At 26.5% G+C, this 27,718-nt stretch overlaps 1 protein-coding gene across 1 annotated transcript; it reads left to right on the forward strand.

Moving 5' to 3' along the window:
* Positions 1 to 830: 830 nt before the first annotated feature.
* On the forward strand, positions 831 to 25,313 carry LOC129976723 (A-kinase anchor protein 10, mitochondrial-like). Its single transcript, XM_056090429.1, has 14 exons — positions 831 to 1,141; positions 4,459 to 4,611; positions 4,696 to 5,451; positions 6,812 to 6,910; positions 7,677 to 7,761; positions 9,832 to 9,955; positions 10,500 to 10,636; positions 12,458 to 12,602; positions 12,686 to 12,797; positions 15,740 to 15,911; positions 16,878 to 16,960; positions 17,788 to 17,840; positions 21,525 to 21,649; positions 25,082 to 25,313. Coding segments are annotated over exons 1-14 (2,070 nt in total). The 5' UTR covers positions 831 to 1,116; the 3' UTR covers positions 25,083 to 25,313.
* Positions 25,314 to 27,718: the final 2,405 nt, after the last annotated feature.

The following is a 27,718-nucleotide window of genomic DNA, read 5'->3' on the forward strand; positions in this document are numbered from 1 at the left end:
CTAATTAATTTCTTGATTTCAAATCAAAAGATTTGTTATTAAATGGAAAAAATTAAAATTATAAACCGGTGTCAATATTTTTTAGAAGTAATTAAATCTGCCATTTTTATGACTCTTTAATATTTTTACAATAACTATGTCCTTCGGAATGAAGTCAGAAATAAATCGTTCTTGATGAGTAGTTCAAATTATATGGTTGAACAACGACACCTTCTTTGAGAAGAGCCAAAATCCAGAACAAGGTATTGGAATTGAATACAGCCCCCTCCCGTCTTCTCCATATTACGACTTGTGAATTAGTCAATCTGAAGCAAGTAAAAGGATGATTACTGATTTGTAATCTATTAAGAAAAAAAAAAAAACCCTAAAAATATTATTTCGAAATTTACATGATACATTATTTTAATTTGAATAAATTAAACCATATGATCTTTGTAAACCGAATTTAGACAAACAGTTAAATCTCCCTAAAAATTTCATAAAATTAATTTCAAGGCTCTTAAACGCGATGTTATTTGAGTCTGGTCCTGTAAATAGACATATTTCATTTCACAAATTCTTTTTATTTTGCCAATTAAAAGAATATTCAGTTTCTGTCATGTTCTCAGCTCCTTTTAAATGCTGGAACACCATCTTTGTAATTTCTTCAACGATCATTGAGTTTATAAAAATATTTCTCGAATATCTTTACTACAAAAATAATTTTTAAGATATTATTTAATATTTATAACGAAAGAATTTAGAAAGCGATATATTCTATCACCATTTTAAATTGAAGTGACATTGCGGACTGAACATCTAAACTTAGTTTCTAAATGTAAATATTTTTTTATTAGTGTCGATCAAAATGTGAATTTATGATTGGCACTAAATATATTACATATAATTAATCAGTAGGCAAAATTAATAATTCAGGATAAAAAAAATAAAAATGATTTGACAGTAGTTATTAGTAGTTTGTACAAAAATAATTGTCGTATCTTTTGAGAAAGTAAATGAAACATCTCTTGTGAAAAGCAAATAAGAATTTTAAATAGTTACCAACTCAAGAGAAACTCCTAGTTCTATGGTGATTTCTGTAAATTATGCAATGAGAAAACACAGATCTTCTATACTATGCCGTTATTTCGACGAAAATCAGGTACTTTACGCTATATTTGTTATATATTTCTACTCAGTTTAGTGTTTAATTCTTCTATGTTCAATTAACATTCTAAAGCACCTCTTTTATTATTTTTTGTTTCAAAAATTATAATTTATATGGATCAAAGTTCATAGATAAATATAAATCGATGCAATAGAGTACGCATCAAAATATCAAAAATGTGAGAAATGTTTTGACGTTTTATTTATTTATTTTGTTATGAAAGTCGTAAAAGATCTTATTTATTTAGTTTAGGTTTATATTCTTTTTGACTTAGTGAAAACTAAAGCTTTTGAAGTTCGGTGTATAGTCTAAATTATTCTTGAGCCGATTTTAGAACTTTTGTATACATACCAGTAGAGCATCTAGTTGCACATAATTTAAATTGATATCGAAAATCGTAAACCGACACATGCATTCTTTTGGGATTTACAGTAATTGTATTCCATGGGAGTCTTTTTCTTTTCTTCTGTAATGGGCTTATTTTTAGATATATGGCTAATTAAAAATTTGTAATGTTCAAATTTGAATTTATTGTGAAGTGAATCATGCTTATTTGTACTCCAGTTTATGATTTTTTTCTTTTTCTTATTGACTTTCAGAAAAAATGAAATAGATGAAATCTAGAGTAATGATATTAATTTTTATCATTATATTGCAAAATGACATATAAATTTCTTTAAAAGAATGCTTGTAGATCATGATCCTAAATGCATTAATCTCAACTTTTTTTTACATTTCGTACTTTTTTTTTAAATATATTTCTGTATTTAAAAACAGAATTGTTTTTCTTAATGATTTCAAACATTTCAATAAAATTACTGGATAATGAAATTGAACTTTTATTTATTTGCCTATTTATTTTTTACATGTGTTCTAAATGGCTTAGTAGCACATAATTTCATCACTATTTTCTAAATTTTGAAGAAATCAAAGCTTTTGTAATGAAAATGAAGACATAAATTTTCTATTTATTCTTTTATTTCTATTCTATTCTTTCCCCTGTTATGAAATTCAAACCATCCATATTGCTAATACATATATTTAATTATGTATATCTTTTCCATTCTCTGATGCCACTAAATGAGGATTCTGTTTAATTTTTATATATATACTTTGGTTAAAACTTTAATGAATCTCATTTTCTCTCTTTATTCTATGAAATTCTTCATGGATCCTGTAAAAAATACTGTCTAATATATTATGTATATTTCCAAATATGATTATGGTTGCTTTTTTTTATTGGCAGGTTTTAATCTAGAATAATATGCAGCTCAATTTAATATAAATATTGTATTCTTAATTATGAGAAATAAGTGTTGAAGAAAAATTGAAGTTATTATTGAAAATTTGCAATTAGATGTAATAAAAGTGTAGTTCTGTCGAGTTTTTAGATTATCTTTGGGATATTCATGTTCACAGTGGGCAAAATAAGTATGTGACTACTAAAACAACATAAATTATTTGATTATTACAATATAAATGGCATTCTAAAATATATTATTGAAGAAACCATGAGATATTAAATTAAGTGTATGAAGTTCAGTAGCACATAAAATTTGATTCATATTACTTGTGAAAAACTGCTTTATAAAGCCAGAAAGTGAGTTAATAAATAAAAACATAAGTAAGTGATAAGAATACTTTTAAATGGAATAGAGTGCACATTAAAAAAAATATATCACTGTGTTAAATTATGTGCTGTCTATTGTCTGAATCATTAGATGTTATATTAGGATATTGTTTTATGTCTTTTGAAACATTTTATGTGAATGTGCTTATGACATGCTAGTACACACATTTTCACTCCAATTTGAATTTATGTTCTCTGTTACTTTGCTTGTCATTTTGTGTTCAAAATTTGAATAATTGTAATCCATATTTGTATAATATATCAACAGGCAGATTTATTGTATTCAGCACCTAAAATTACCAAATTAGCAATGATTTTTATTCAGATTTGTGGAAATACAATTAACTTACTCTCAGATTTTTAAAAATTATTTGCTGTCTCACAATGTGCTGTTGATATTTGACTAATTCCCAATTTGAGTAAATGTGACTAATAATAATTGAGTAAATGCACGGTATACACTAAGAGATAATTTTCCTTTCCTTCTTACAAAATTTCTCATTTTTAATGATACATTGTGAAAAAATAATGCTTTTTCTGAACTAGCAAATAGATCAGCATAAAAGCATTGTAGAATTAATAATTAAATTTCAATTAGTTTACAGAGCTGAATTGGTTTGAAATTTCACTTATATAACAGGAATTCTCATTTTATGTTTTGTGAAATCATGCTTTATTTATTTTATTATGATTTTTTTTTATCAAAATAGCTCATGCATTGTTTCCAGAATGCTGATTACATTTATTGTCTTGTGTTTCTACATGATTTAATCAGTATTCATAATAGACAATTTTTAAAAGTTATATATTAATATCATTGAAAGAAATAATTTGTTAGATTTATTTTATGTGTATTTGCAATCTCGGAAATTGTAAATATTTCATTTTAATAGCTAATATCAAATGTACAAATTGACTGTTTAGGAAGGGATTATTGGTAATGAAAAAAATAAGTTTCTTTAACATCTTGACTGCCATAAGAGTTGCCGGTGATCGGCAGACCTATATAAATTATATTGTAAGAAATTCAACACGACAGTCATCTTAGAGGATTAGGTTAATTGGGTATATGATTGCATCGACTGCAGAAGGCAAGAAGCCTGTTAACTTTTAAACAGACTCTAAGTAATATCATTATTCAATTATGAATATGATTTCTATGCTGATTATTGAATTTTAAAAATTACTCTATTTTGCGTCTAATTATTTATTATTAGTATTTCTTCAACCATTTATTGATATTCAAAATACTACAGATATCAATCCCAATAAGTGTCATATAATGTATGCTCTCCAGAAGAGTTATATGTTTATCTTATCCATAATTAAAGTTTAGAGTGCTTAAAAACCTTCTGGTAACCAATTAATTGGAAAATTCGTTAAAACTCAATGGAATTCAATAACTTATTTTATTGAAAGATTTTTATTTTCATTTCTTTGAGTGTCAGCAATTCATATTGAATTTATGTTCAAGTATTATCATGTTTTATTTTTTTATTTTTCATATTAGAATTATATTGAGAGGTATTTTACTTTCATAAAATTTCCTATATCTATCTTGCACCTCTTGAATTATCACTGATTATAATATAAAAGGGAAAAAATCATACTAGATAATGTTTTGTGACTATTTTATTATTATTATTATTTTAAATATTATTATTGATGATTTATTTTATAGCTGCTCCAGCATTACCTCGAACTAGTTCCATATCTGTATATGGGCAAGGAAGAGCTCAGGCTCTACAGAGATCTAAGCATTCTGACAAGAGCTCAACATCAGGCTCTTTTTCTAGCATTGACCTGGATGACAGACCTCACCCACTTGCCTTTGGTAATTTTTTTTTCTCTATGTGCTGCAATGAAATAGGTAGAATTTTACTTTTATTAAAATGTAATTATGCATTTTTACTTTCAGCGGAGGCCACATTCGACCCCAGTCTACCCATCAAAACTAAATCTCGTCTGTCAAAGGATATAGAAGAGATTCTTCATGATAATGCTGCTTTGGCTTACTTTATCCAGTTCATGGATGCTCAAAAGGCTAAGCATCTGGTTAAATTCTGGCTTGAAGCAGAAAGTTTTAGAATATCTGCCGAAATAAAAGAAAAGAACCAGATTAAAAAGCTTGAGGAGCCTCTGACTGCTGATGCAAGTGTACCTGTTATAGTGTCAGATAGCACAGGAAGCAGTGGTTATGTGTCAGACAAATCAGATAAAGTCTTCCAAAGCTCTAGTCATACTATTTCCTCTGATCTGAATAAAACAAACTCTGAGAGGGAAGAAGTCTCTAAAGTTGTAATAAATAAAAAAGTACCTTCTGTAAATACGATTGATACGAATTCTGTTCCTCCTGTAAGTGACCATAGGGACACAAATGAAACAGACTCTTTGAGTGATAATACTCTGAAAGCTAAATTAGGGAAGGTAGTGCAACAGAGCTCTTCTGTGGATTCTGGTTGTGAGGATCGATCTAAAGACTCAAATCTGAGTGTTGAATTTGCAGTAGAGGATGATTTCAACGAGGACCAATCAACTCAACTTAATAGTGCACAAAATAATGCTAAATTATCTACAGATCACAAATTAAAGGGTGATAATTCTATGAATGGGCCTTGTGATGAAATTAAATCTACAAAAGTGTTGACAGATGGGCTTGTTAGGTTGGAAACCAGTAAGTATTTGTTTATTGTTAAAATATCTGCCACTTTTCCACTAAAATTGTCTACTTAATTTGAAACATTGATTTCAGAAAATTTAATTTAAAATATTGGGATTAAAGTGACAGTAAATTAATATTAAATTCTGGATTTTTTTAAAAAAAAGTAAAGTTGAATTACAAGGAAACAATTATTTTAAAACGTAAATTTTTCAACAACAACAATAAATGAATAAAGATTACTTTCAAATTTTGTTTATTGCCTCAATAATAAATCAAAGCTAAAATAAAATACTTCAAAATGACAATACTTTAATTTCATGATCTAGCTGATGTGCGATATATACCAACTGAAAATTGGTCAAGAGCTTTGAAATGCACTTTGGAAGTTTACTTATAAGAAGAAAGAAAGAATGCTGTGCATTTTATATAATAATGAAAGTAGCCTATAAATAAGATTCATGTGAATAAATTAAATTTTTACCACCTTCTGTCACTTTTCATATAAAAAAAATATTTATGTGAGCTTAGAATGTAAATTATATTGTATCTTTAATTAATAATAACTGAAGCAAATTTTGATTAAAGTGTGCAATTTAGCAAGTTTTAATAAAATCTGTAGTGATCTGATACTTGTTTTGTTGATTAAATAAGTATTTCTGTAGATTTTTGACTTGGCCATGGGTTTAGATTATTCGCTGGAAATCTTTCAGGGAAACTGGCCAACATTTATGTACCTTTGGAGAAAAATCTTCACTTTGACTTCAAAAAATAAACATGCAATATGCTTTGACTTCATTGCTAAAATGTGAATCAGTCTATGCTCCCAGTTTTTAAATATTGTTAATTAATAGTACAATCAGTTGAATAGAACCTATAACAGTTACTACATATCAAAACATATGGGTTACCTCATTTAAATATTCATTACTCAGAACTTGAAGTTATTTCACCTCTTAGAGGATTAATAATGGCTTGAATGCAGTAAAGATATTATTATTTTTTTAATACTGCAATGCTAATAATTCTTTTTTATTTACTGTTAAGCTTGCAGATTCTCCTTCTATCTTGATTGAAAATACTTGTATTTTTATCAAAAAAAGAAAAGAATTTCATATCTGTTATCCTTGTTTCAGGACAAACAATGTCATTATTTTGATTTTATATCTTAATTAAAAACAAAATGTACATTAATAAAATAAAATTGAAATTTTTGTTAGAAAATATCAATAATGGAGATAATAAGTAGCTGGTAAAATTATGATTGTCTTTTTCTAATAATTTATGCAATTAAGTCTGATTTAGGTTTAAATTTAATATACAAAAATTGCAATATTTTCAATTGTATCTTATTCAGAAAACTACTTTTTTTTAGGCACAGAGCAGGATGCAAATGCTATATACTCAAAGTACATTGCTCCTGATGCTCCTTATCCTATAGGTGTTTCGAATGAGCTTAGATTAGCAATAAAAAGTAAGTTTGTGTGATTGGTCCATTTGTTTTTCCACTATTTTCCGTGCAAAGATAACTTGTTCACTCTTATATCAGTTGTTTCTAATCACTATTTAACATCTCACTATAACAAAAATGAATGTGATGGGAATATTATTTAGCTAATTATATGTCAAAACTAATTGATGATTATGCATCAATTATTTACTTTCCCATTTATAAAGTATACAAATAGAAATTATTGTAAATGTTAAAAAAATTGTGTGGATGAATCTTCATATATCTTTTTTAATTAAAAAATATATTTTCTTTAAGTATATCTATCTATATGTGTGAGCATCTCAAATATGCTGTAATTTGATTAATACACTTTAGCATGTCTTCTAGTTATTATAATTGTAGTCCTTTCTCAAATTTCAATTACAACTGATTGATAAAAAGGTGTCTAAATTATATATTTTTCTTCATTATATGGTAAACACAAAATGAACATGTTGAGTACTCTGAAAATAAAAATCTGAGCAATTATGACATTTTGAACAGTGCTGAAGATCCCCAGTTCTTATATGAATGGAAAGTGTGATAACATCTTTATTAGGGTACATGTAAGAAAGTTTTAGGGGAAAGCATTCTCACTGTTTCATTTCTTAGTATTTTATATTACAGATCAATCCTTTATATTTGTTTTATTGTTTAAAAATTAAATTTGTTAAATATTAACTGAAAGATTTTTTAAAAATACGATTATGTGTGGAATTTTATTTATCCTTACCTTTTTTTCCAATAGACAGTATATTCAAACCTTCTGGTGATGTTGATTCCAAATGTTTTGTACCTGCTCAGGAATTTGTTGTCAAAAAAATGGACAATGAGTAAGTTCCATCTGCTATAAATTTATTTTCAATTGCATTTATTGTCTGTATTACATTAGGAACTCTAATCTATAAATTTTAGGAATCATCATTGATTATTTTCTTTATTTGGATATCTGTTTTTGAGTAAAAATCTATTGTCAATCTAAAGGTGGGGTTCTGACTAAGTGGAAATTTTTGAAATAATCATTTTTTTTTTTTTTTTAATTTTGGCAAGAGAAATAATTATTGACAGATAAGTATCCATATTTACTTATTGTTTAATGACATTGCAGGACAAATGAAACTTATGAATAGTACCTGTATCTCACTTGAATTTTTAATCCGCTCAGTCAGCTATGAAAAGTTAATCTGCTTGTTTGGGATTTGATTCTTGGCTTCAGTAGTCTAACTTAAAAACTGACCCTTTGATTTATATTATTGTTTTTATTTTTTTTTATGTTCCAAACAATTTTAGATCTTTCTTTAAAAGTCTTTGCAATTATTGTAAATATATATATATATATATATACAACTGTAGAGGGCAAATTATTTTTTCTCTAATATTTTTGCTATTTTTTATAATAGAAATTATTATTGTGTTAATAGTGGGGGGAGGGGGTATAGATGCTCTTAAGGGGCTAAATGAAGGCAAACCATTGATGTATTTATGCCACTTTGTAGAATAGAATATCATGAAAAAAATAAATAATAGTATGTCTAGGTGCTGTTTAGCCCCTGATGGTAACTGGAAAGGGGGGGGGAAACCCATATTTTCTCCTTGCATCACTTAATCTGGCTACACTATTGATGATTCCTTGTTATTCATGACTGAATGTTAGATTTTGCAAAAAATTTTCCATTTTGTCTAGACATTGAAAATTCTGCAGAATGTCTCCAAATGTAACGGTGTAAATTTTGTAACACTGTCTCTCAAACCCTTCCCACATTTTCTGATATAGTACTTTATGTAGATTTTGTTTTCATTTTTAAATTTCTTGAGTGAAGTTTAAATCAACTTAAAATTGTATTAGGCAAAATTCATGTAGTGCAACCATTTCAGTTGATATTGAATCATGGTGAAACTCATTCTGAAATGCAGCTATATATTCACTGTAGATAAAAGCATCTTAAGATATACTGTTCTAACATTCCCATCAGAATGATATTGCTTGAAATGGTATTATTACTATGAACAATAAAACAGAATGTCCTCACTCTCGCACTTGTTCCTTAAGTTAAGTATGAAAATCATCTGGCTGGTTTTTCTGCCTACCTCTATAAATATTTCTTTATATTGTTATAATTTTAAATAATCATTATTTATATTATATTAGTTATTACTTTATATTATATTAATTTACTATTCCTAAAGTGGTTATTATAAATACTTTTTTTAATTTGTACTCTAAGGATTTTTGCAGACAATTCATTCAAAAAAATTTATTATCAATAATATCTAGCAGCTTTTTTTAGCTATTGAAAAGTTCCAGATACACAAATTATAATTGAATGCTTTGATATAAAAATGTGACCCAGTGTTATAAATATATGTAAAGGTTGTTTTTAAAGAATAGTTTATGATATACAGAATTTAATATTGTAATTTGTACATCATTGTGTTAAAAAAATAAAATAATTATAGAAAAAAATTACATTTTATTTAAACTTTTTTAAGACTTATCTAATCCATTTGCTAAAAAAATCAAAATAATTTTTTTTGTCCTCTGAATTATGCAACCTTTGAAAATAATTAATTCCAAATTGACTATGGTGGGATGGTGTAGGATTTTCATAATCTAGCTTTGTATGTCTATTAGTTGTCTGGAAAAGAACATAAATTTTTAATGAATTAAGCAAAAATAATTTATTATTCTATTGCTGTAATTTTTAATTCTATTTATATAAAAACAGAAGAATTATAGATTTTCACTACATTTAATAAACAAAAAAAGCCTGGTTTTATTATTCAGAAATGATATTTGATAACTATAAGCTTACAATTCATTTCTAAAAAATATTTTTAAAAAAACTTTTAAATAGGTATCACCTGAAGTTCAATATCATTAATATTTTCTCTTTTCAACTTAGGTATTACCCAAATTTTTTACGTAGTAGTTTCCACTGTAAGCATCAAATAGATGTATTGACCAGTGGTAACGTCTTTCTTGCCGATGTTCTTTACAATGATTCTGCCCTTTTCTTTTTCATGGAGGTAAGTTTCTTTTAGTTTTATAAATATATCTGCTATTTATTCTGTACATTTATATATTTACTACTATTATTTTCATTTTAACTGAAAACTTTGTGTGTTAATTTGTTCATTTTTATAGAAGGGGGGGCCGAGTTAATGTGAACTATTTTTTTTAAAGGCAACTTAGTTCTCTTTTACATCACTTGAAAATTAGAATATAAAATATCACTGGTATTTTTCTGATCTTAATACTGATTGATTTTTATCTTTAACGATCAGAATAAGACTTAAAATTTTAATGTATTTTCTCTATAATCATGTTTTTTTTTTTTTTTTTTTTTTTTTAAATTTTATATGAACTTTTTCTGGAAAATTCTCCTTTTTGGACAATAAATTTCAAACAGGATATTTTAATTTTATTTATAATTTAGCATTTTTTTTTTTATATAAATACTATACTTTTGCTTTTGTCTGGTATGTGAAACTCTGTAAAAATAAGAAAAAAAAAGTATTTTCTAGTATTTATTGCAGTTTATAACATAAATGTTTAATTTTCTTTTCAAAGTTCATGGAGCAAGAAGGAGTTCGACATTTGGTAGATTTTTTACTAACTGCTGATAATTTTCGAAAGCAGTTGCTGGCAAAGCAAGGCAATTATGATGGAATGCAAGCCCAAGCAGATGCTATGGTTTTGTATGACAAGTAAGTGATAACAGCTATTAAGATTATAAATTATTTTTTAATCTATTATATATTCTTAAATCTTCAATCCTTTTTTTTTTCTCTATTTAGATTATTATGGAAATATGTTATTCAAAAGTATGTTGTTTGAGTACAGTAAAAATGGCATGTTTTATGGCATTTTGTCTCATAAACAAAACAAATTCTCTAAATTAGAATATTTTTATAATGATGTCTGGTAATATTAATTCTTAATTTTTTTATGTTTTAAGCTTTTTTTTTCCCCTTTAAAGTTTTTTTTTTTTTCTATTCATCCCAATTGCTGTTTATGTGATATATGACAATTTTTCTAGAAATTGTGAATTTTAGTTCAATACTAAATTCTTTTATTCACATTGCCTATTATATCATATCATTTAATTTTTCATAATTTTTTTTTTATTTATATAAATAATAACTGATACACTTTAGTTTCTGAAAAAAATTAAAGAAAAAAAATTACATAAGGATTCTGTTTTATTACATAAGGATTTTTTTTTAAACTTATGGCCTCATTTTTGTCTTAAATAATTTTTGTATTTAAAATTTGAAGATAATTAATAACAAAGAAATTAATTTTGAAATAATTTACCAGCATGTATTAATTAAATTATTTAAATACAAGATGCTTATTTCTAACATTTTCTGCTTTCAAATATTTGAAAATTGAATAGAAAACTGCTTATGGAATTTTTCTGAAGTATAGTGACTTGGTATGTAACTTAACTTTGATTCAACAATCACAAATGAAATTTGTAGAAGCCTTTTATTGATCATCAGTCGGAATTAATTCATTTCATGAAATTTTATTTACATGCCATGGAGAATGAAAATATCCTTTCATTTTTAATGTCTATAATTGCAAGATGTCCCTCCTAAGTTTGGTGCATAAATGAAAAATGGAAAAGAAATATACTTTCAATTTAGAATGCTTATTAATAACAGAGAATTTTTATTAATTAAATAATAAATAGCAGAGTTATTTTTAATACTAAAAATAACTTGCATGATTTTAATCTTGTGAGTTAATTTTTCAAAAAAAAAAAAGTTTAAAATGAAATTTTTAGCAATGTATTCAGAATTATTTAGTTTCACTTTAAATACTTGCTGCTTTTTATGAAAATGAAAAATTTTCTCCTCTCTCCTTTAAACTTCTGGAATTTTTCTTCAAAATCCAATATTTTAGAAATGATGCATCAGTAAATGTTTCATTTTTCTTTATATTAGATTTATTTTTTAATATTTTAAAATATGACTGATAGTTAACCCTTTGTACTCAGAAGAGTAATTCGATGTATACTTGTTCGCCCAATGCAAAGACTTATTTATTGCTCCGGAAAAAAAACTGTTTTAATTTGAATTCTTCTATTTAATAATTTGCATCTTCTTACTACTCTGCAGTTACTTTTAACAATAAAAGTCAAATAAATAATTAAATGAAACGTTGAATTGATGCACCGTCTTGAATGATGAGTGAGTGTCACCATCCGAATGCAACTTGGATTTTAGTTATTTCAACAACAAATAACAAAAGTTTCTAGAATTATTATTTTTTTCTTCAATGTATTTCATTTTTTTTATTGGAAATTATTAGTTAATGCTCTGAAATAATCCTTGTCATTTTTTTTCATACATATTTCATATCTGTATTCATGTATCATATGTGTACAACATTTGTACACATATGATAAAACATGCAACTCAGGGGAAAAAAAGTAACCTAAGTTTTTCATTATATATGGTATGACTAGAGTAACTCAAGTAAAATATGTATTGAACTAATGCTTGATTTTTTTTTTTCAGATATTTTTCTTTACAAGCCACAATACCTCTAGGTTTTAGTGATTCAGTACGTTTTGAATTGGAAGCTAATATATGTCAAGAGAAAGGTCCTGATCCTGATTGCTTTTTGAAGCCAGTTAAAATTTTAACTCAGTATTTAGAAAAGGTATTTAAAAATGATGTTAATATAATGCACACTTTCTTCCTACTTTTTGATAGATTTTAAATTTTTCGTTACATTTATTTCAGACTTATCTACTTCAATTTTTGAGCAGCCAACTTTATTTCAAGTACATTTCTGAATGCATCATCATTATTCAAAATGATGGTGCTGATTCATCATCACATCAAAAATCTACAGGTATTTAGATGTATTATTAGTTTGAAGTGATTGTTTATGCTATCAGCTTTGAAGTTATTTTTAAATTACTGAAAAAATATTCACATTATTCTTTCATTACATTGTGCATTTTCTTTCTCTGTGACATTTAAAATATTAGGGATTAAGTAAATTTTAAAATAAAATGCTTTTGGAAATTTTTTTTTTTTTTTTTTTTTTTTTACTATATCAATTACAGAAAAAACTTTTTGTTTCCAAAATTTTCCTTGTTAAATCTGGCTCTGTTTGAAAGCATATGAAGGGAGAAATGCTTGATGGATTACTTACTTTAGCAAAATACATTTATTCTACATAATAATGATAATTTAATTCTGTATAATAATAATACAAATCTATTTATGTGTCTAATGATTATTTCAAGTATAGGTTGATTTGTATAATCCTTATATAGCTTCTATAGAAAACTAAAATTTGGTTTGAAATTATCTTATGAAATATTAATTAACAGAATTTATTGTGAAAGAACTATTTCAAAAATGTCCGTAGCTGCTATTTTGTATTTTAAAAACTTGTTTATCTCTCTCTTTTTCTTTTTTTTTTAGTATTGTTGTTTAATCTTTTTGAAATTATGTGTAATTTTATTTCTTATTTACATAGTACAAAATATAACAAAACTATATATATATATATATTGTTACAAAATTTTTCTTCTTCAATAACTACCGCCAATAAATCGTAATGACACAGCGCATTTAATTGCTATAGTTCATTAGTTCAGCAGCTTTCTTGCTGTCTCATCCTCTAATTTCTCTTATTTGTCGGCGACTCCGACTCCTCTCACACACACACAACTTTTGACGATCCACACAACTTCTTCCGATACACACGACTTCCTCTGACGATACACACGACTACTCCCGATACAGATTCAGATTGCCTGTCTTTTATAGCTCCGGGAGGCGGGGCTAGAATGTTCAGACCAATCAGGGCGTAGCTGGCTGTACCTCGTGTCTTAGTGGATGGATCGTGAAAGTTCTCGAACTTTCTGGTATTATCCATTTAGTCGCCAAATTTATCGCCAAGCCGCCAAATGCTCGCCAAGTCTGTCGCCAAGCTCTAAGTTCATTGATCTCAGCACGTACAGGACCGATCGTACAACGGTCTTTCTTACGATGATTATTCGTGCCGGGTAGCAATATTATAGGTTTGTAACAATATACACACACACACAAAATCCTTTCCTAATGACCAAAAATGATTTCTGTTCAAGAAAAGATATTTGTCTAAATGAACAGATGTTGAAATTAGCTGTGCAAATAATCTTGATTTATTTCATTTTATATATTTTAATCTGTGAATTTTGCATTCTTATGAATATTCTTATTGATGATGCTTTGCTGTTTATTAATACATTATGTAACGTGTTTCTTTTTTATTAGTAACATTATTTGTAATCTCCCATAACATGGAATCAGAATCTGGAATCTATTTTTTTTAAACATTGATTTTTTAAAAAATCTTTTAAAACAATTTTATTCTTTTTTTTTATTAGATGCATACTTTAATATGTGCTCAGTATATATTGTAATTCTATTTCATCTCTTAAGTCTGTCAAGTGTTATAAAACTTTTTGTACAATACTAGCCCTTTCTATTAAAAATTATCATAATCTACTTGCAAGTTTGTCTTTAAAATATCCATTTCAATTTTCTTGAAAAAGGGAAATTCAGTTTTCTTGTAGGGGGGAAAAAAAGAAAAGAATTCTTCTTAGAACTTTTAATATCAAACTAATGGTAGTGATAATTCATTCATGCATTTTTAATAACTATTTTAATATTGCCTACTCTGACAAAATTTTAGATTTTTAAGAAAACTATTATTGCATCACTTAGTTAATAAAAAATTACTTATATATATTTTTTTACAAATTTGTTTTTCGTTTTAAATTTTTTAAAAGTAGGGCTAAACCGCAATGAATATGTTTCCAAATTGAGGGAAAAAGAAGAAAAAAATGTTAAATATAATGTAAAGTTTATTTGACAAAGACTAGCATTTTTTTGTATCTAGAAATGCATTATCATGTAGAATTGTATTTTTGTAAAATGAACAATTTAAAAGTGATCAAACAAGAATAATTTCTGGAGAAGTTAAAAGACAGCAATCAGTATCCACAACAGATGACAACATTGCTTGCGAGATGGTTCTCACTTGCGGAACTAACTCTTGCCTGCACTCAATCCACAAGAACTCAGTTCTACATGATAATACACCTCTCTTATATTGCAACAACAACCTATGGTAGATTTCTGAATTTTTACATTTCTGTATTAGAGGAACTGCATTACTTCTTGTTATTTCTGTTTGGTACAATCTTCTAATGGTGAGGCCATGTTTTATCTGCAACAGAAGGAAAAACTATGGTAAAATAATCTTAGTAATTACCTCTACTATATAACCATAAAATAAGTGAGTGCAGAAGACAATTTAGGAAGAGTTATTCAAAAATATATCTAATTTTGGACTTACCCTTAGCTTTTTGTTATTGGTTATATTAATATTATTATAACTGATTATTTTCTGTCATGCATAGCATAATGCATTTTTTGCATCATGAGAAGTTCTTCAAAATTTAGCTCCCGCCTCCCCAAGAAATTAATCTATTAATCTGCTGATCCATGAGATGCTAGTTTTACTCCTTTATATTATTAAAGTACTGAATTTGTGATAACTGTATTGGTTTTTAATAAGACAGTTTATAGAAAGAGACCACAAATATTGTTTTGCCATGATGTAAAAAGTTATTTTTTGATTCTGTGCCAGATATCCCCAGTTAACCAGACCATTTTGACATTTTATCTTCCTGAAATGGAAATTTAAGGAATGGAGCAAGCAAAGTTATTAAGGCTAAAAAATTAAATATGATATGTATTAAATAGTTTCACGTTAAATATTTTCATTTATAGGTAGCGATAGTGGAAGTGAACAAAGCCTTCCAATTTCATCCATCAATACTTTACTGGCGATGGATGGCAAACAACCTGGTACTTCTAAAGCTAAAAGTGCTGACTCACAAGAGATGAGGATAGATATGTTCCAATTTAAACCTGAAGCACTGTGGCAAAGACCATTAGCTGGGTAATATAAAAAGTTTTCAGTGAAAAATGAATCTTTTTTTATGTGTGTCTTTTATATAAATCCACAGTTTTTGTCCAATCTTTGTGAAATTTGGCTTGTGCTCTGACCGTCTTTCAAAATATAGGAGTTTTGTAGACTATTGAATTCATTTTGTAGTTGAATAAAAAGAATGCAATTTAATTCCTACAGATGTTTCTAATCACATCAGGATTCTATTGTCTAAAATTATCTGAGAAAAACATTTTCAAAACATTGGATGGATCATGGAAAATTGATTCTGCAGAGTTACCTTACATGATCCTTTTAGCTACTTAAAAAAAAAAAAAAAAAACCTTTTAATTAGGCATATTTAATGTTTATGTATATGCTGCAGAAATTGATATTAACTTGTTGAACACATGTATTTTATTTTAATTTTACATCTATAAGTATGTCATAGTATAACACTAAAAGGTTGGCTTATTATCAGCCATCAGGGCATTATCTACTATGTCACTTTGTATTAAAAATATTATTGGCTTAAAATGAAAAAAAAAAAAAAAAAAAAAATTGTGTAATTGAGAGGATTATGGTTGAAATGCTGTAAAACAATTGTCAATGAATATTATTTGTGAAGGCTGAAATTATTATTAAATGAAATTGAAATGTTTTTATATATAATCGAATATATAGATAATTTATTTTTCCTCTTTCATTCAATTCTGAAATGGATTCAACTATATATATATATATAATGTTAACTCAACATATGTAACTTTATATATATAACATTTATTCTTTATTAATAGCTTTTAAGTATAGAAATTGAAATGTACCATAGAGCTATTTGACTTTCTTTTCTGATTTTTTTATATCAATATTTGTGTAAATTAATAAGTTATATTTAAATTTTGAGGTATGATATTAATCAGTTCAATTCAGATTTTATGTTACTTAGTTTAATATCCATTTTCTCTCCACTTTTAGCAAACTCCAGATGGCACATGTTGATCACCTTGGAAGAGTAACAACTGAGTTTGAGCCTCCAGATCCTGATAAAAAGAAAGGAGGTAATAGATTGCTGATATTTTATCTGTTTATCTTCTTTTTATGCTATGAAACAAATTTATTCTTTTGTTTTTTAGTATTCAGGACTGTTTCGAACTTTCTGGACTTAAGTGCAAAGAAAATATATCCATTTTATATTGCCATTATTTGACAAATATTTTTTTAAAACCTCTATTATGAGATTTTTATTTTGTTATGCAATTGATTATTGTGTAGTGCATTGTAAGGTGTTTACTTGGAAATTTAATCTGACTTATTGAAATATTCACAAATTTATTTTAAACCTTTAAGAAATAAAAGATTCTTTCCATTCTGTTATGTGCTCTTATAATCAATATTTGGCAAATAAGAATAAAATAGTCTTCTGTTCATTCACATAAATAATAGCTTATAAAATTTATTTTACTTATTTTTAAATTATTTATAAAACTGTTTCATTGTTCAGTCTCTCTTTCCTGAAGTTCCCGTTATGGTTGGAAATTTTTTGCAATTTTGACTTGTTTAAAAAAATAAGAATCACAAAAGAGATCAAGTTATCTATTTGAGATCTTTCAGATGATATAAAAAGAGTTTGTTCTCTATAGAGTGTGTAAATGCATTCTCATAATAAATTGACCTTCAAACATTATTTTTGATCTTCGAATTTTAAATTTTATGCAACATAAGTATGTATATATATATATATATATATGATAAAAAAATTCTTTTTGGCGTGAAAATCTGTGTACTTCACTGTCAGTTGTGCATTTACTGTTTGTTTTTTTCTATTATATTATTCATTTTACATTTTTTCACATTAAATGTCTTTTATAATTTTATTCATTTTCAGAATCTAAAATTTCAAAGGCAATGAAAAAACTAGTCAATTGGGAAGAAGACAAAGTGAGTATTACTATGTTTATAATTAAATTCTGAATATCTTTATATACCTTCTTTATAATTTTAAAAAGCAAAATTCGACTCACATTCATTAAGATTTTTTTTATTTAATTTATGCCTCTATTTTTATTCTTTACAAAAATTTATTATATAAGGAAAAGTCATTGCATTTTGTACAGAAAGTGAAAGAAAATAATATATAAGCAAAAGATAAAAAGCAAAAAAATTAAAATGTAACAATTAAATAAAAAATAAAGTGGTAAGTAAAGATATAGAAGAAACATATTTAAAAATATATAAAAAGGAATAGGATAAGAAACACATGCAAAAAGCTGTGAATCAAGGTACCAGCAGTGGTCCTTGAATTGTAGCATGGGAATAAATTTTATATCATTATTAAAGGTAAAAACAAAACGTGAAACCTGTTAACAATACATTAATTTGCTCATCAGGAAATGAAATCAGTGCAAGTTTAAAGTAAACTATATTCTTTGATCATTATTTTCATCATACTCTACCATAGTTATTAGCCCCCACATTCAACATACTTAACAATAGTTCTAGTAACCCCCACAATTGCATAGCTAAAGTCATGCCACTACCATTCAGACTCACCAGCCACCCATGCCAAGAATTCATCAAGTCCATTTTCTTTATTATTTGCCCTTCTTTATTTCCTTTATTCTGTTTCTGTTCAGCCTTGTTATAATGCATATTTACTTATGTATTTACATTATTATTTTCATTTTGTATATCAGATTTAAATTGCTTTCCCATCTTTGTAATATTGGTCTGTTATAGCATTTGGGATTAACACAGCATCATTTCACTTAGTAATTGGCCAACAATATCTGCAAAAAATACTATAATTCTTTTTATGATCCACATTGATTTCATCCCTTAATAAGCATATTAATGTATTCTTTGCAAGTTTCAGACTTTATTTCCACTTTTAATAATGATATGCAATTTATATATTAAAGAGCATAAGTTCATGAATTTTACTTGTAATGCAAAACATTTATTAAACAAAACAAATTTCACCATAGAAATTCATGTGAAAAAAGGATAATATGCTCCATTCTGGGCGGGAAAACCCTCTCAATTTATAAAATATAATTATTATTTATAATGCATGTTCTTTTTTTACAAGAAAATTGACTAAAGACATTTGTCTTCAGCTATGCTTCAAAATTTGGCAAAAATGAGACACAGCATTACCATTAAACACATTTGTAGCGTGCATAGTTTCTGCCATATCATACAGATACTTCACAACAAGCGATACAATATTTTTCCAAGATTTCAGCATCTCTCTTATTTCACTGGAAGGCTATTGCTCTGTTGCATCTATTATTTCCTTCTCTTCGACCAAATCACCACCGTAATTTTTTGCTTTGTTTAAATCTCCACTGTAGATTTTTGCTTTGACATAGAATTCAACTCTATATACTCTTTGATTGTTCTTACTATGTTCCTCCATCAGCTCATCAATGAAATTTCTATCTGCCTCTAGTCTCATAGTCTTGGTTGGAGACAAAATCTCATTGATTAAAGCTTCACAGACACTTGCTGAAATATTTAGTCATGTTCAGCAAAGCTATCTAGCCAGAACTTCTGTCATGTAGATATAAGGCTTACAGGTCAATACAGATTGAATCCAGCATGTGATGTCATTATGTCTCCTCATTATTCATTCTATGAAGCATCACTTGTTAAGCAAAATCACTTTTTTACATTTTGTTTCTCTTGCTATGCCAAATGCTCTTAAGCGAAGTTTGAATTTAATTTGGAACAGCAATACATAGAAGAACAAATTCATTTTCTGAGTATAAATACAGTTTTTTAAACTCTTATTTTGGCATAGAAAATAATGAAATAAAATAAAAATACATATCTTTTTTTTTTTTTTTATTTTGAAAAATTTAAATGGTTTATTTGGAGAACATAAAGTATGAAATATTTTTTGATTTATTTGAAAATATTCAAACAAGGTTTTTATTTGAAATGATTAACAACCTAATCAATCACATAATGTTCTCAAAGAATTCTTAAATTAAATTGCTGTAATCAATTAATTGTTCAACCCCAATATGATATGTTTCATGAGTGTATGGACATTTTTCTAGAAAAGTTTGAAACTTTGGTTTATTCTACTTTTTTAACCAATGGTTCATTATTCGTATTTTTACAAGAAAACAAATGTTTTTAATTGATATAATTTTGAAAAGCTTTGTGCCGAAAATACTAATTCTATTCAATCTCTGTAAAAAAGTGTCTTCCATAATGAGTGATTACAGAATGAGCATGGTAAAATGTAAAAAAATAAATAAATAAATAAAAAAGACTTTTAACAAGCATAGTTTTCTAAAATGAGTAATGAGAAGACATTATATATTATCATATGCAGGATTGGCCTGTATCTGAAATATCATTCTGTGTGAAATGCATATTTGAAGATAATCCTTATTTCATCATGAAATAAACTTTAGCTGGATAGATAGCATTGTAAGATGCAACTTTGAGGGGTTTTAGCAAGTAAAGCATTATGCTTATATTAATGATTTTGTTTTTTGAGAGAAATTGCAAAAATATGTCAAATATATATTTTTTTATTTCAACATGAGGAATTGAAACAAAACATAATATACAGGTTTTAAGTTGAATTTCTTTCTTTCTTTTTTTTTTTTTTAATACAGATATGAAATTTATTTTCATGAATTATCTCAGATAAATGGAAGAAGTTAAATGTTTGTCCACTATATTCAAAGTCTATTTCTTCATAATCATTATTTAAAAAATCATCTACTCTCTTTTGCTTTCATATACAGTTGCCTTTTTTCATTGTAACTATCCTTAAGTGTATAGCAGGTGCCGTACATGTGGTTGGGCAAAGCACATGTCCAGTTCCACCATCCAACAGCAAACCTTTCAAAAGAAAAGAAAAAAACATTGGTAAAGTACCAATCAAAACAGAAGATTTTCTTTCTTTTTAAGCTTCAGGCTGAGTGAAAAACAACAAATCTGTTGACAAATTCTGCGATGACTGAGTTTCTTTGTGATTATAATTAATTGCAATATATTCAAAAAAGAGATAATTCATTATAATTAGGGGAGCAGTTAATCAATGAAATTGTGTCTCTAATCAAGATTATTATTGTAGAGGTGGATAGCAGTGTCATTGATTGGTAATGTTAGAACACAAAGAGAACTGCTGGAGAACTTATTGAGCTGTAATCTTTGTTGCAGTAAAAAGTTTCCAATGAGGAATTTGATTAAGAGAGGGATAAGTAACAGAATTGAGCGCAACAGATTTTTAATGAAATAAATCAAGGCAGAAAGCATGAGAAATTATTGTTTCATATGTTAAAAAGCATCATTTTTTGAAAACAAAAAAAGCATGAATTATAAATAATGAATTACATAATTATAAATTTGTTTGTTTTCCCCCAAAAGTAGAATGAATGTATTGTCTTATTTCCATGAAAAAATTATTTCACTTAACAAGTGAAATTTGAGAATGAATTATGCTCATTAAGGTATATTCCAATATAATAACTTTTGAAAAGTGAAGGAAATCCCAAATAAAATTATGCAATCTCATAAGCATAATATATGCTCAGCATGCTTTTCAAATATTTTTTATTTTATTTTCAAATATATTTGTAATGTATAAAAATATTTTAGAACCAAGAAGAAATGGCTTGGAAAGTTGCGGAAATGATTGTTAAAGATATATGCAGTGTTACGATGCCAGATTCTAAGTATCCTATTACAACAGAAAATTCCCAAGGTTTGCAGTCCTCATCATGGTGAGTATCAATAAAAATGTTCATTTTTCTCGATATAATTTTGTTATATTATTTCTGCTGAGTGTTCAAGTCACCAAGGAAATAAAAAGTACATTTTATATGTGTGAAAAAAAGTTATATCAGTATATGTTTTAGATGAAAGAGCTTTATTATTGTGCTATGCAACAGAAAAAATTAGCATTTATTTTTATTAGAGGCATAACCCAATGAAAACTGTGTGAATATTTATGTTGGAAGTGTTACTATTGCAAACCATTTCATATATCTTTAATATCTGGATAAATTGGATTTTTTTTTCTTTATTTAATCCATTTTCTTGGTAATTCTGTATTTAATGACTTTTAATTTTTTATCCTTCCACAGAATACTAATTAACCTAATTAAACAGACATAAAGTACAGAAGACTGTAAATAGTATAAGAATTAACATAAAAAATATCACCAAGACAATTTTGCATAATACAATTGAAGGGTTTGCTGCAAAAAGGAGGTAGCTCCAATTATTCAAGTTTGCAGAAAACTGGCTGTACAACAAACTAATGAGACAAACAGCCCCATCGCTTGAGTTAATGCGAGAACTAACAATTGGAACTATAGCTTTCTGGCTGAAAACGAACAAGTTTTTATTTTACAACATGATAGTGCATGTAACTCCAAATTCCCCTAATTGGAGCTACATCCTTTTTGCAGCAAACCTTTCAATTGTATTAAAATTACAAACTATGCACAAAATAATAAGAAATACAAATTAAAATAATAATAATAATAAAAAAAACTGTAGATAATTGAAACTTTTAATAAACATTTTTCCTTCAATTAAAAAAAAATCTTAAAAATATAATTTTTTTGTTGTTGTTGTTGCTCTTTGTATTATGATTTATATTAAATTTTTTGCCTTGGTCGCAGCATTTTGTTTAAAAAAATCGAAACATTTATTTAAGATCACTTATCAATATGGTGTTGTTTTGTACAAGGAGTATTAGTTTGCAAAACTGCTGGATAACAAATAAATAAAGCTTATAATCAAACATCTTTTAACAAGCACCTGGCATAACGTTTGATTCAGAATATAAGAAATTGATTTATTAAATAAGCAATGTTTCACAGAATGAGAAGAGAAGACATATAATATCACATGCTGGATCGATCTGTATTGGTTAATGTTGAGCACTTGCTTGAACCCTTATATCTTATGAATAGCATTATTGAATGCTACTCTGGGAGATTTAAGCAAATGCTTATGAAGCCTTAATTGATTAGATAGTCTCTCTGGCCAAGATTATGAGGCTACAGGTGGATAGCAATGATACCGATGAGTTGCAGGAAAAACATGACCAGAGAAGAACTTATAGAACTGCATTTTTTATCTCAGCGAAAAGCTATGGAGGAGATTTGGTCAGTAGAGGAGTAAATTGACTCACCAGATCAGCAGACTTCTAATGAAATAAGGGTGATGCTGAAAGCATAGGATATTATTATCATATGTTGTGACACATCACCATAATAAGGCCATAGTTAAGCACATTACAAATTCATTTAATGAAAATGCTATGTCTAATTTTTGTCAGATTTTGAAATGTAGCTAGACAAATGTACTTAGATAACTTTCTGATTAAAAAAAGCATGCTAATACTAAATTATATAATTATAAAATTATTTTAGTATTTTTCTCACATGGAATGCTTTTTTTTTTTTATATATTTTGCATGTATTCCTATTGGAAAAATTGTTTCGCTTAGTGAGTTTTTTGTACTCAGGAAAAATTATGTGTATTAAGTGAGGTTGCACTATAATTGTATAAAATCAGCTGTATATCACAATGCCAACAAGTAGATAATTAATGGAGTTACATTTTTATCTGAAAATAATTAATAAAATATCTGCTTTGGCCTGTCATGTTTTTGAACTGGTTTAACTCATGAGCATGCAGTGTTGTACATTTGAATTTCATGGCTAAACCTAGATTTCTAGTATTTAGTATATACAGATTTCAAAATATTATACAGGTTTCAAATGACATATGCCAGCCATTAGCCAGATTTTGAAGTCAAATGTTGCCATTTTGAAGCACTTTTTTTCATATCTTTGATTACTTTTATATGTAATGAAAAGAATTGGAAAGTAATAACTTTTTTTAGGCATTTTGCTATAATTAAAACATTTTTCTCTATTTATATCTGAAAAAGTTATTTTTAAAAACTGATTTATTTGATTTATAAAAACTGATTTATTTAAAATGATTTATTTTCTTCTTTAAAAATGGCTCATCGTGTCTTATTTATGATAGTAATTATTTCGGACAGTAACAGTAGGAAGGAAATTTTATTTCATGATTATCTTAGCCTGAATGGTTTTCTCATAATTTAAAAGAAATTTACTGAAATCTATGCTTTTTATTATTGGGTTTAACAGGGTTTGATTCCATACTAATTATTCATTTAACTCTTTCATCACTTAGAAATATTTCAGTATCTCAAATGCTTCTTATAGAAACTAAACACACCCTAAATGTCCCAAATAGGATGTGTTATCTAATTAGGTATCGAAATAAATCACTAGATCAAGATGTTAAGAACATAATATAAAAAATTGTCTTGCTTTTAGATGTTTAATGCTTTTAAGGAGATGCATAACTTCTTGAGTCAAATTTCAGTTTGATATTTACGTATAGATAAGAAGATAAGTTTAATTTTACTGATGAAATCTTAAAACAAAATTGGTGAGAATGGAACTGGAATATATGTATCTCATTTCAAACTTCTTCCTCATAGCCGGCCTTGGCTGCATAGAATAGAGTGAAGATATGGAATTTGACCTCCATGTCGTATGCTCTATTTTAAGAGGTTTAAAGTTCAAAATGAATGGTGGTGAACTTAATATACATGACCTACTTTACAGCTTGCTCAATCTGAGGAAACTGGTGAAAGAACTTTTTCCAAATAAAACAAATATTGCTATTATATTTCAAAAACATAACTTTATTGGCACAAGCAAAAAAAAAAAAAAGTTATTAAATGAGGTCATCTCTCCAGTCATTAACTTATTAAAACCTCCCTCAAACATCAAAAGGAAAAATGTGGAGAAAAGAACATGCATGCGATTGAAAGTGTAAATCTTCAAAAACGGTTTCTATTTGGGCCCATACCTCCTAAGGCCCAGCTAATTTCCTCTTCTAAACCTCAGAAGTTGTTACTGTGGCCATCAAATGATCAGGAATTTTATAAGGAATATTATCTTATATGTTTGATGTTCAACTTAAAAAAGAAAGTATTCATTCACTAAAAATCCAGGATGATGTTTGATAACCTCAGATTATATATAACTAGTTTTATTTTTATTGTACTTTGACATTTTTATCATAATTACAAGATGTTAAAATCAGTTCATTCAATATAAAGTTATATTTAATCATTATTGTCTTTTTTTCCATAGATGGCTCCTGATGGAATTATGATTATTCAAGTCTGAATGATTTTAAGAAATTTCAAGTTTTTACAAATATGTTAGATTCAATTGTGATATGGACCATTTTATTTTCTGCCAAGCTTTATTTTCTCCCTACTCTTTAACTCTGCTTACTTTTGTTTGAATCACCTATGGTAAAGGTCACATCAACAGGTGTACAGTATACAGTTATATAAAGATAATAAGTATTTTGATTTAATATTTGTCTCATTTTTTTTTATTTGCTCATATTTTGCAAACTTTGTATCTCAATTATTTTCTTTTCATTAATTTTTATTGTGCTTTTAGTTGCACATGTAAATGTGTTTACAATTATTGTATTGTGAACTGTTATGTTAATATGCTTGTGTTTTATTGCTTATAATATATTTATGGCAGCTTATCTTACTTGATCTTGCCTCTCAGTTGTATTTTACAGAATTTAATTTCTGTTTTACTACAATTTTCTAGGCCTTTTGTGTTTTGATGAAAATATTTATGCATCATTCATTTAGAAATCAAATCAATGCTTTTTATCTCAAAAATATTGAATTTTTTTTTAAATATGCTTTTTTTATGCTTAATATTTATTTATAATTTAACTTGATAAGTATATACTTAGCTTCCGATTTTTGCTATATTTATTACTGCTTTCAGAAATTAGGTGTGTTTAAATTATTTCTGTTACTGTAACTTAATTATTGAGAAGTTTATTGTTTATTACCTTTCAAAGTTATTTTTCTTAATGATAGACTTCTTTACTTTTACTATAAAATGTACTTAGACAGAATGTATAAGGAATGTTAAGTCATAAATAAAGAAGGCACTTTTAATTCTAGTAACAAAAAATTATAATTACTGAATATTAAGGTGAATTAATGAAAATTAAATTATGATATTGAGTATATATATATTTTTAATTCATTGGAATGCCTTCAGAAAATAACATATTCTTTTTTCTTTTTTTTTTAAATCTATGATGTATTTTATTGAATTCATAAAGTTTGAAAGTTAGTTGTTATTGTTATGCTTATTTTTTAACCTTTATTTTTCCGTTAAATAAGGGAAAATTTATTTTTAGTTATTAATACATTGGGAAAAATAAAAACCGTCCTTATACAGCTTTTAAAATTCCAGTATTTACTATCTTAGTCTGTCAGCACATTTTAATTTTTATTCTTTCTTCATTTAATAAAAATATGTTCATAATTTTGTATGGAAAAAAAAGGAAAAATTTCCAAAATTAAAACTAAAATCCTTGGAATAAATTTTTTTTCCCTAATTATTAAATATGCCCATTTAAGGCAGTAATGCATATGACAAGCACAGGAATATTAAAACTATTTTCTTTTCTATCCCTTTTTTTTTAAAAAAATTCAATTTTAAAATTTACTCACAAATTTTCTTTTTTAATAAGCATACATATTTCTCATAAAAAAGCAATACTCATTTTATTGGATTTCATTATTTCTTTTAAGATCATAATATCAAAAAAATTGACATATGTGGTGCTTTATATGAAAAGATTTAAGATAAAAATTCTTTAATTGAATCCTTTAAGCTAAGAATGTTTATTTAGAAGAGTATGTGGTAAGTTGACAGATAATTATTTTGTAAATTGTTGGAAGTTTTTATGTTTGTTATTATTTTGTGAACAAATAAGTTGTAATATTGATTACAATTGCATCAAAATTTAAATAAAATGTTAAGTTTTGCGCTTCCACAACATTTAGAAAAATTTAGATGATTTATATAAATAGAGAGCTTCTGATTTTCAGGTTAACTACATAGAAGTGCTAAGAAATGCCCAGATTTTTTAAAACAAATATTATAATTTCATTTAATAAAAATTATAGTTTTAGTTAGACAATAAAAATATTACTTATATAAACTAACAAAAAAGTTTTTTTTTTTTTTTTTTGTGAAAGTATTTTTTTAAATTATTCATAAATGTTAAATCCATGCTTTAAAAAAAAAAACTCTAAATTTATATGGCTTTATTTGATATATCATTTTTATAGATATCCTATAATTAATTTTTGACAACTATATATGTAATATTTTTTAATTCTTTATAAATGATTTTACTGAATTGTATTTTGAATTTTTAACTAAAGATTATAATCTTTAATTTTATGCGTGATAAAAAAAGTTATTGCAATTCTTTTCTTTTATTAATGTTCTTTAAATCAGAAAAGGAAATCTCACTGTTGTGATTCTTGATTGTAAATGTGAGATCAGCTTGACTCACTCTTTATGTTTAGTTCATTTCAAAACAGCTGTACTTTTTATTTATATAACTATTAAAGAACATTATATATTTTACTCATAATTGAAGGAGGGGATATTAATGAAGATATACAATGTGAGATTACTGTTGATTTTTTTTTCCAACCAATTTCTTATCACACAAATTATGCTAATTATGTGGATGGATTGAACCCATAGGTCTTGAGCTTTAATTTGGATAATATATGGAGCTTATTTGATTCATAGGGTTTGAATAATTATAGCGTTACAAAAGGTGCTTGATCCTCGACTGACTCAAGGTCAATATGCAGTGTAACTTTTATGTAACAGTTTTCCCTTTCTTCCTATACTGGTGAAATATTGGCTGGATTTGGG

The sequence above is a fragment of the Argiope bruennichi genome, chromosome 7 (assembly GCF_947563725.1).
Source record: "Argiope bruennichi chromosome 7, qqArgBrue1.1, whole genome shotgun sequence".
NCBI classification, from domain to species: domain Eukaryota; kingdom Metazoa; phylum Arthropoda; class Arachnida; order Araneae; family Araneidae; genus Argiope; species Argiope bruennichi.

Bases quoted from the DNA above. Each gene is read 5' to 3' on its own strand.
- LOC129976723 (XM_056090429.1), top strand. From the start codon at position 1,117: ATGCCGTTATTTCGACGAAAATCAG. The intron at 5,452-6,811 runs GTAAGTATTTGT...ACTTTTTTTTAG, and splicing joins GCTTGTTAGGTTGGAAACCA to GCACAGAGCAGGATGCAAAT. The intron at 16,961-17,787 runs GTAATAGATTGC...ATTCATTTTCAG, and splicing joins TCCTGATAAAAAGAAAGGAG to AATCTAAAATTTCAAAGGCA.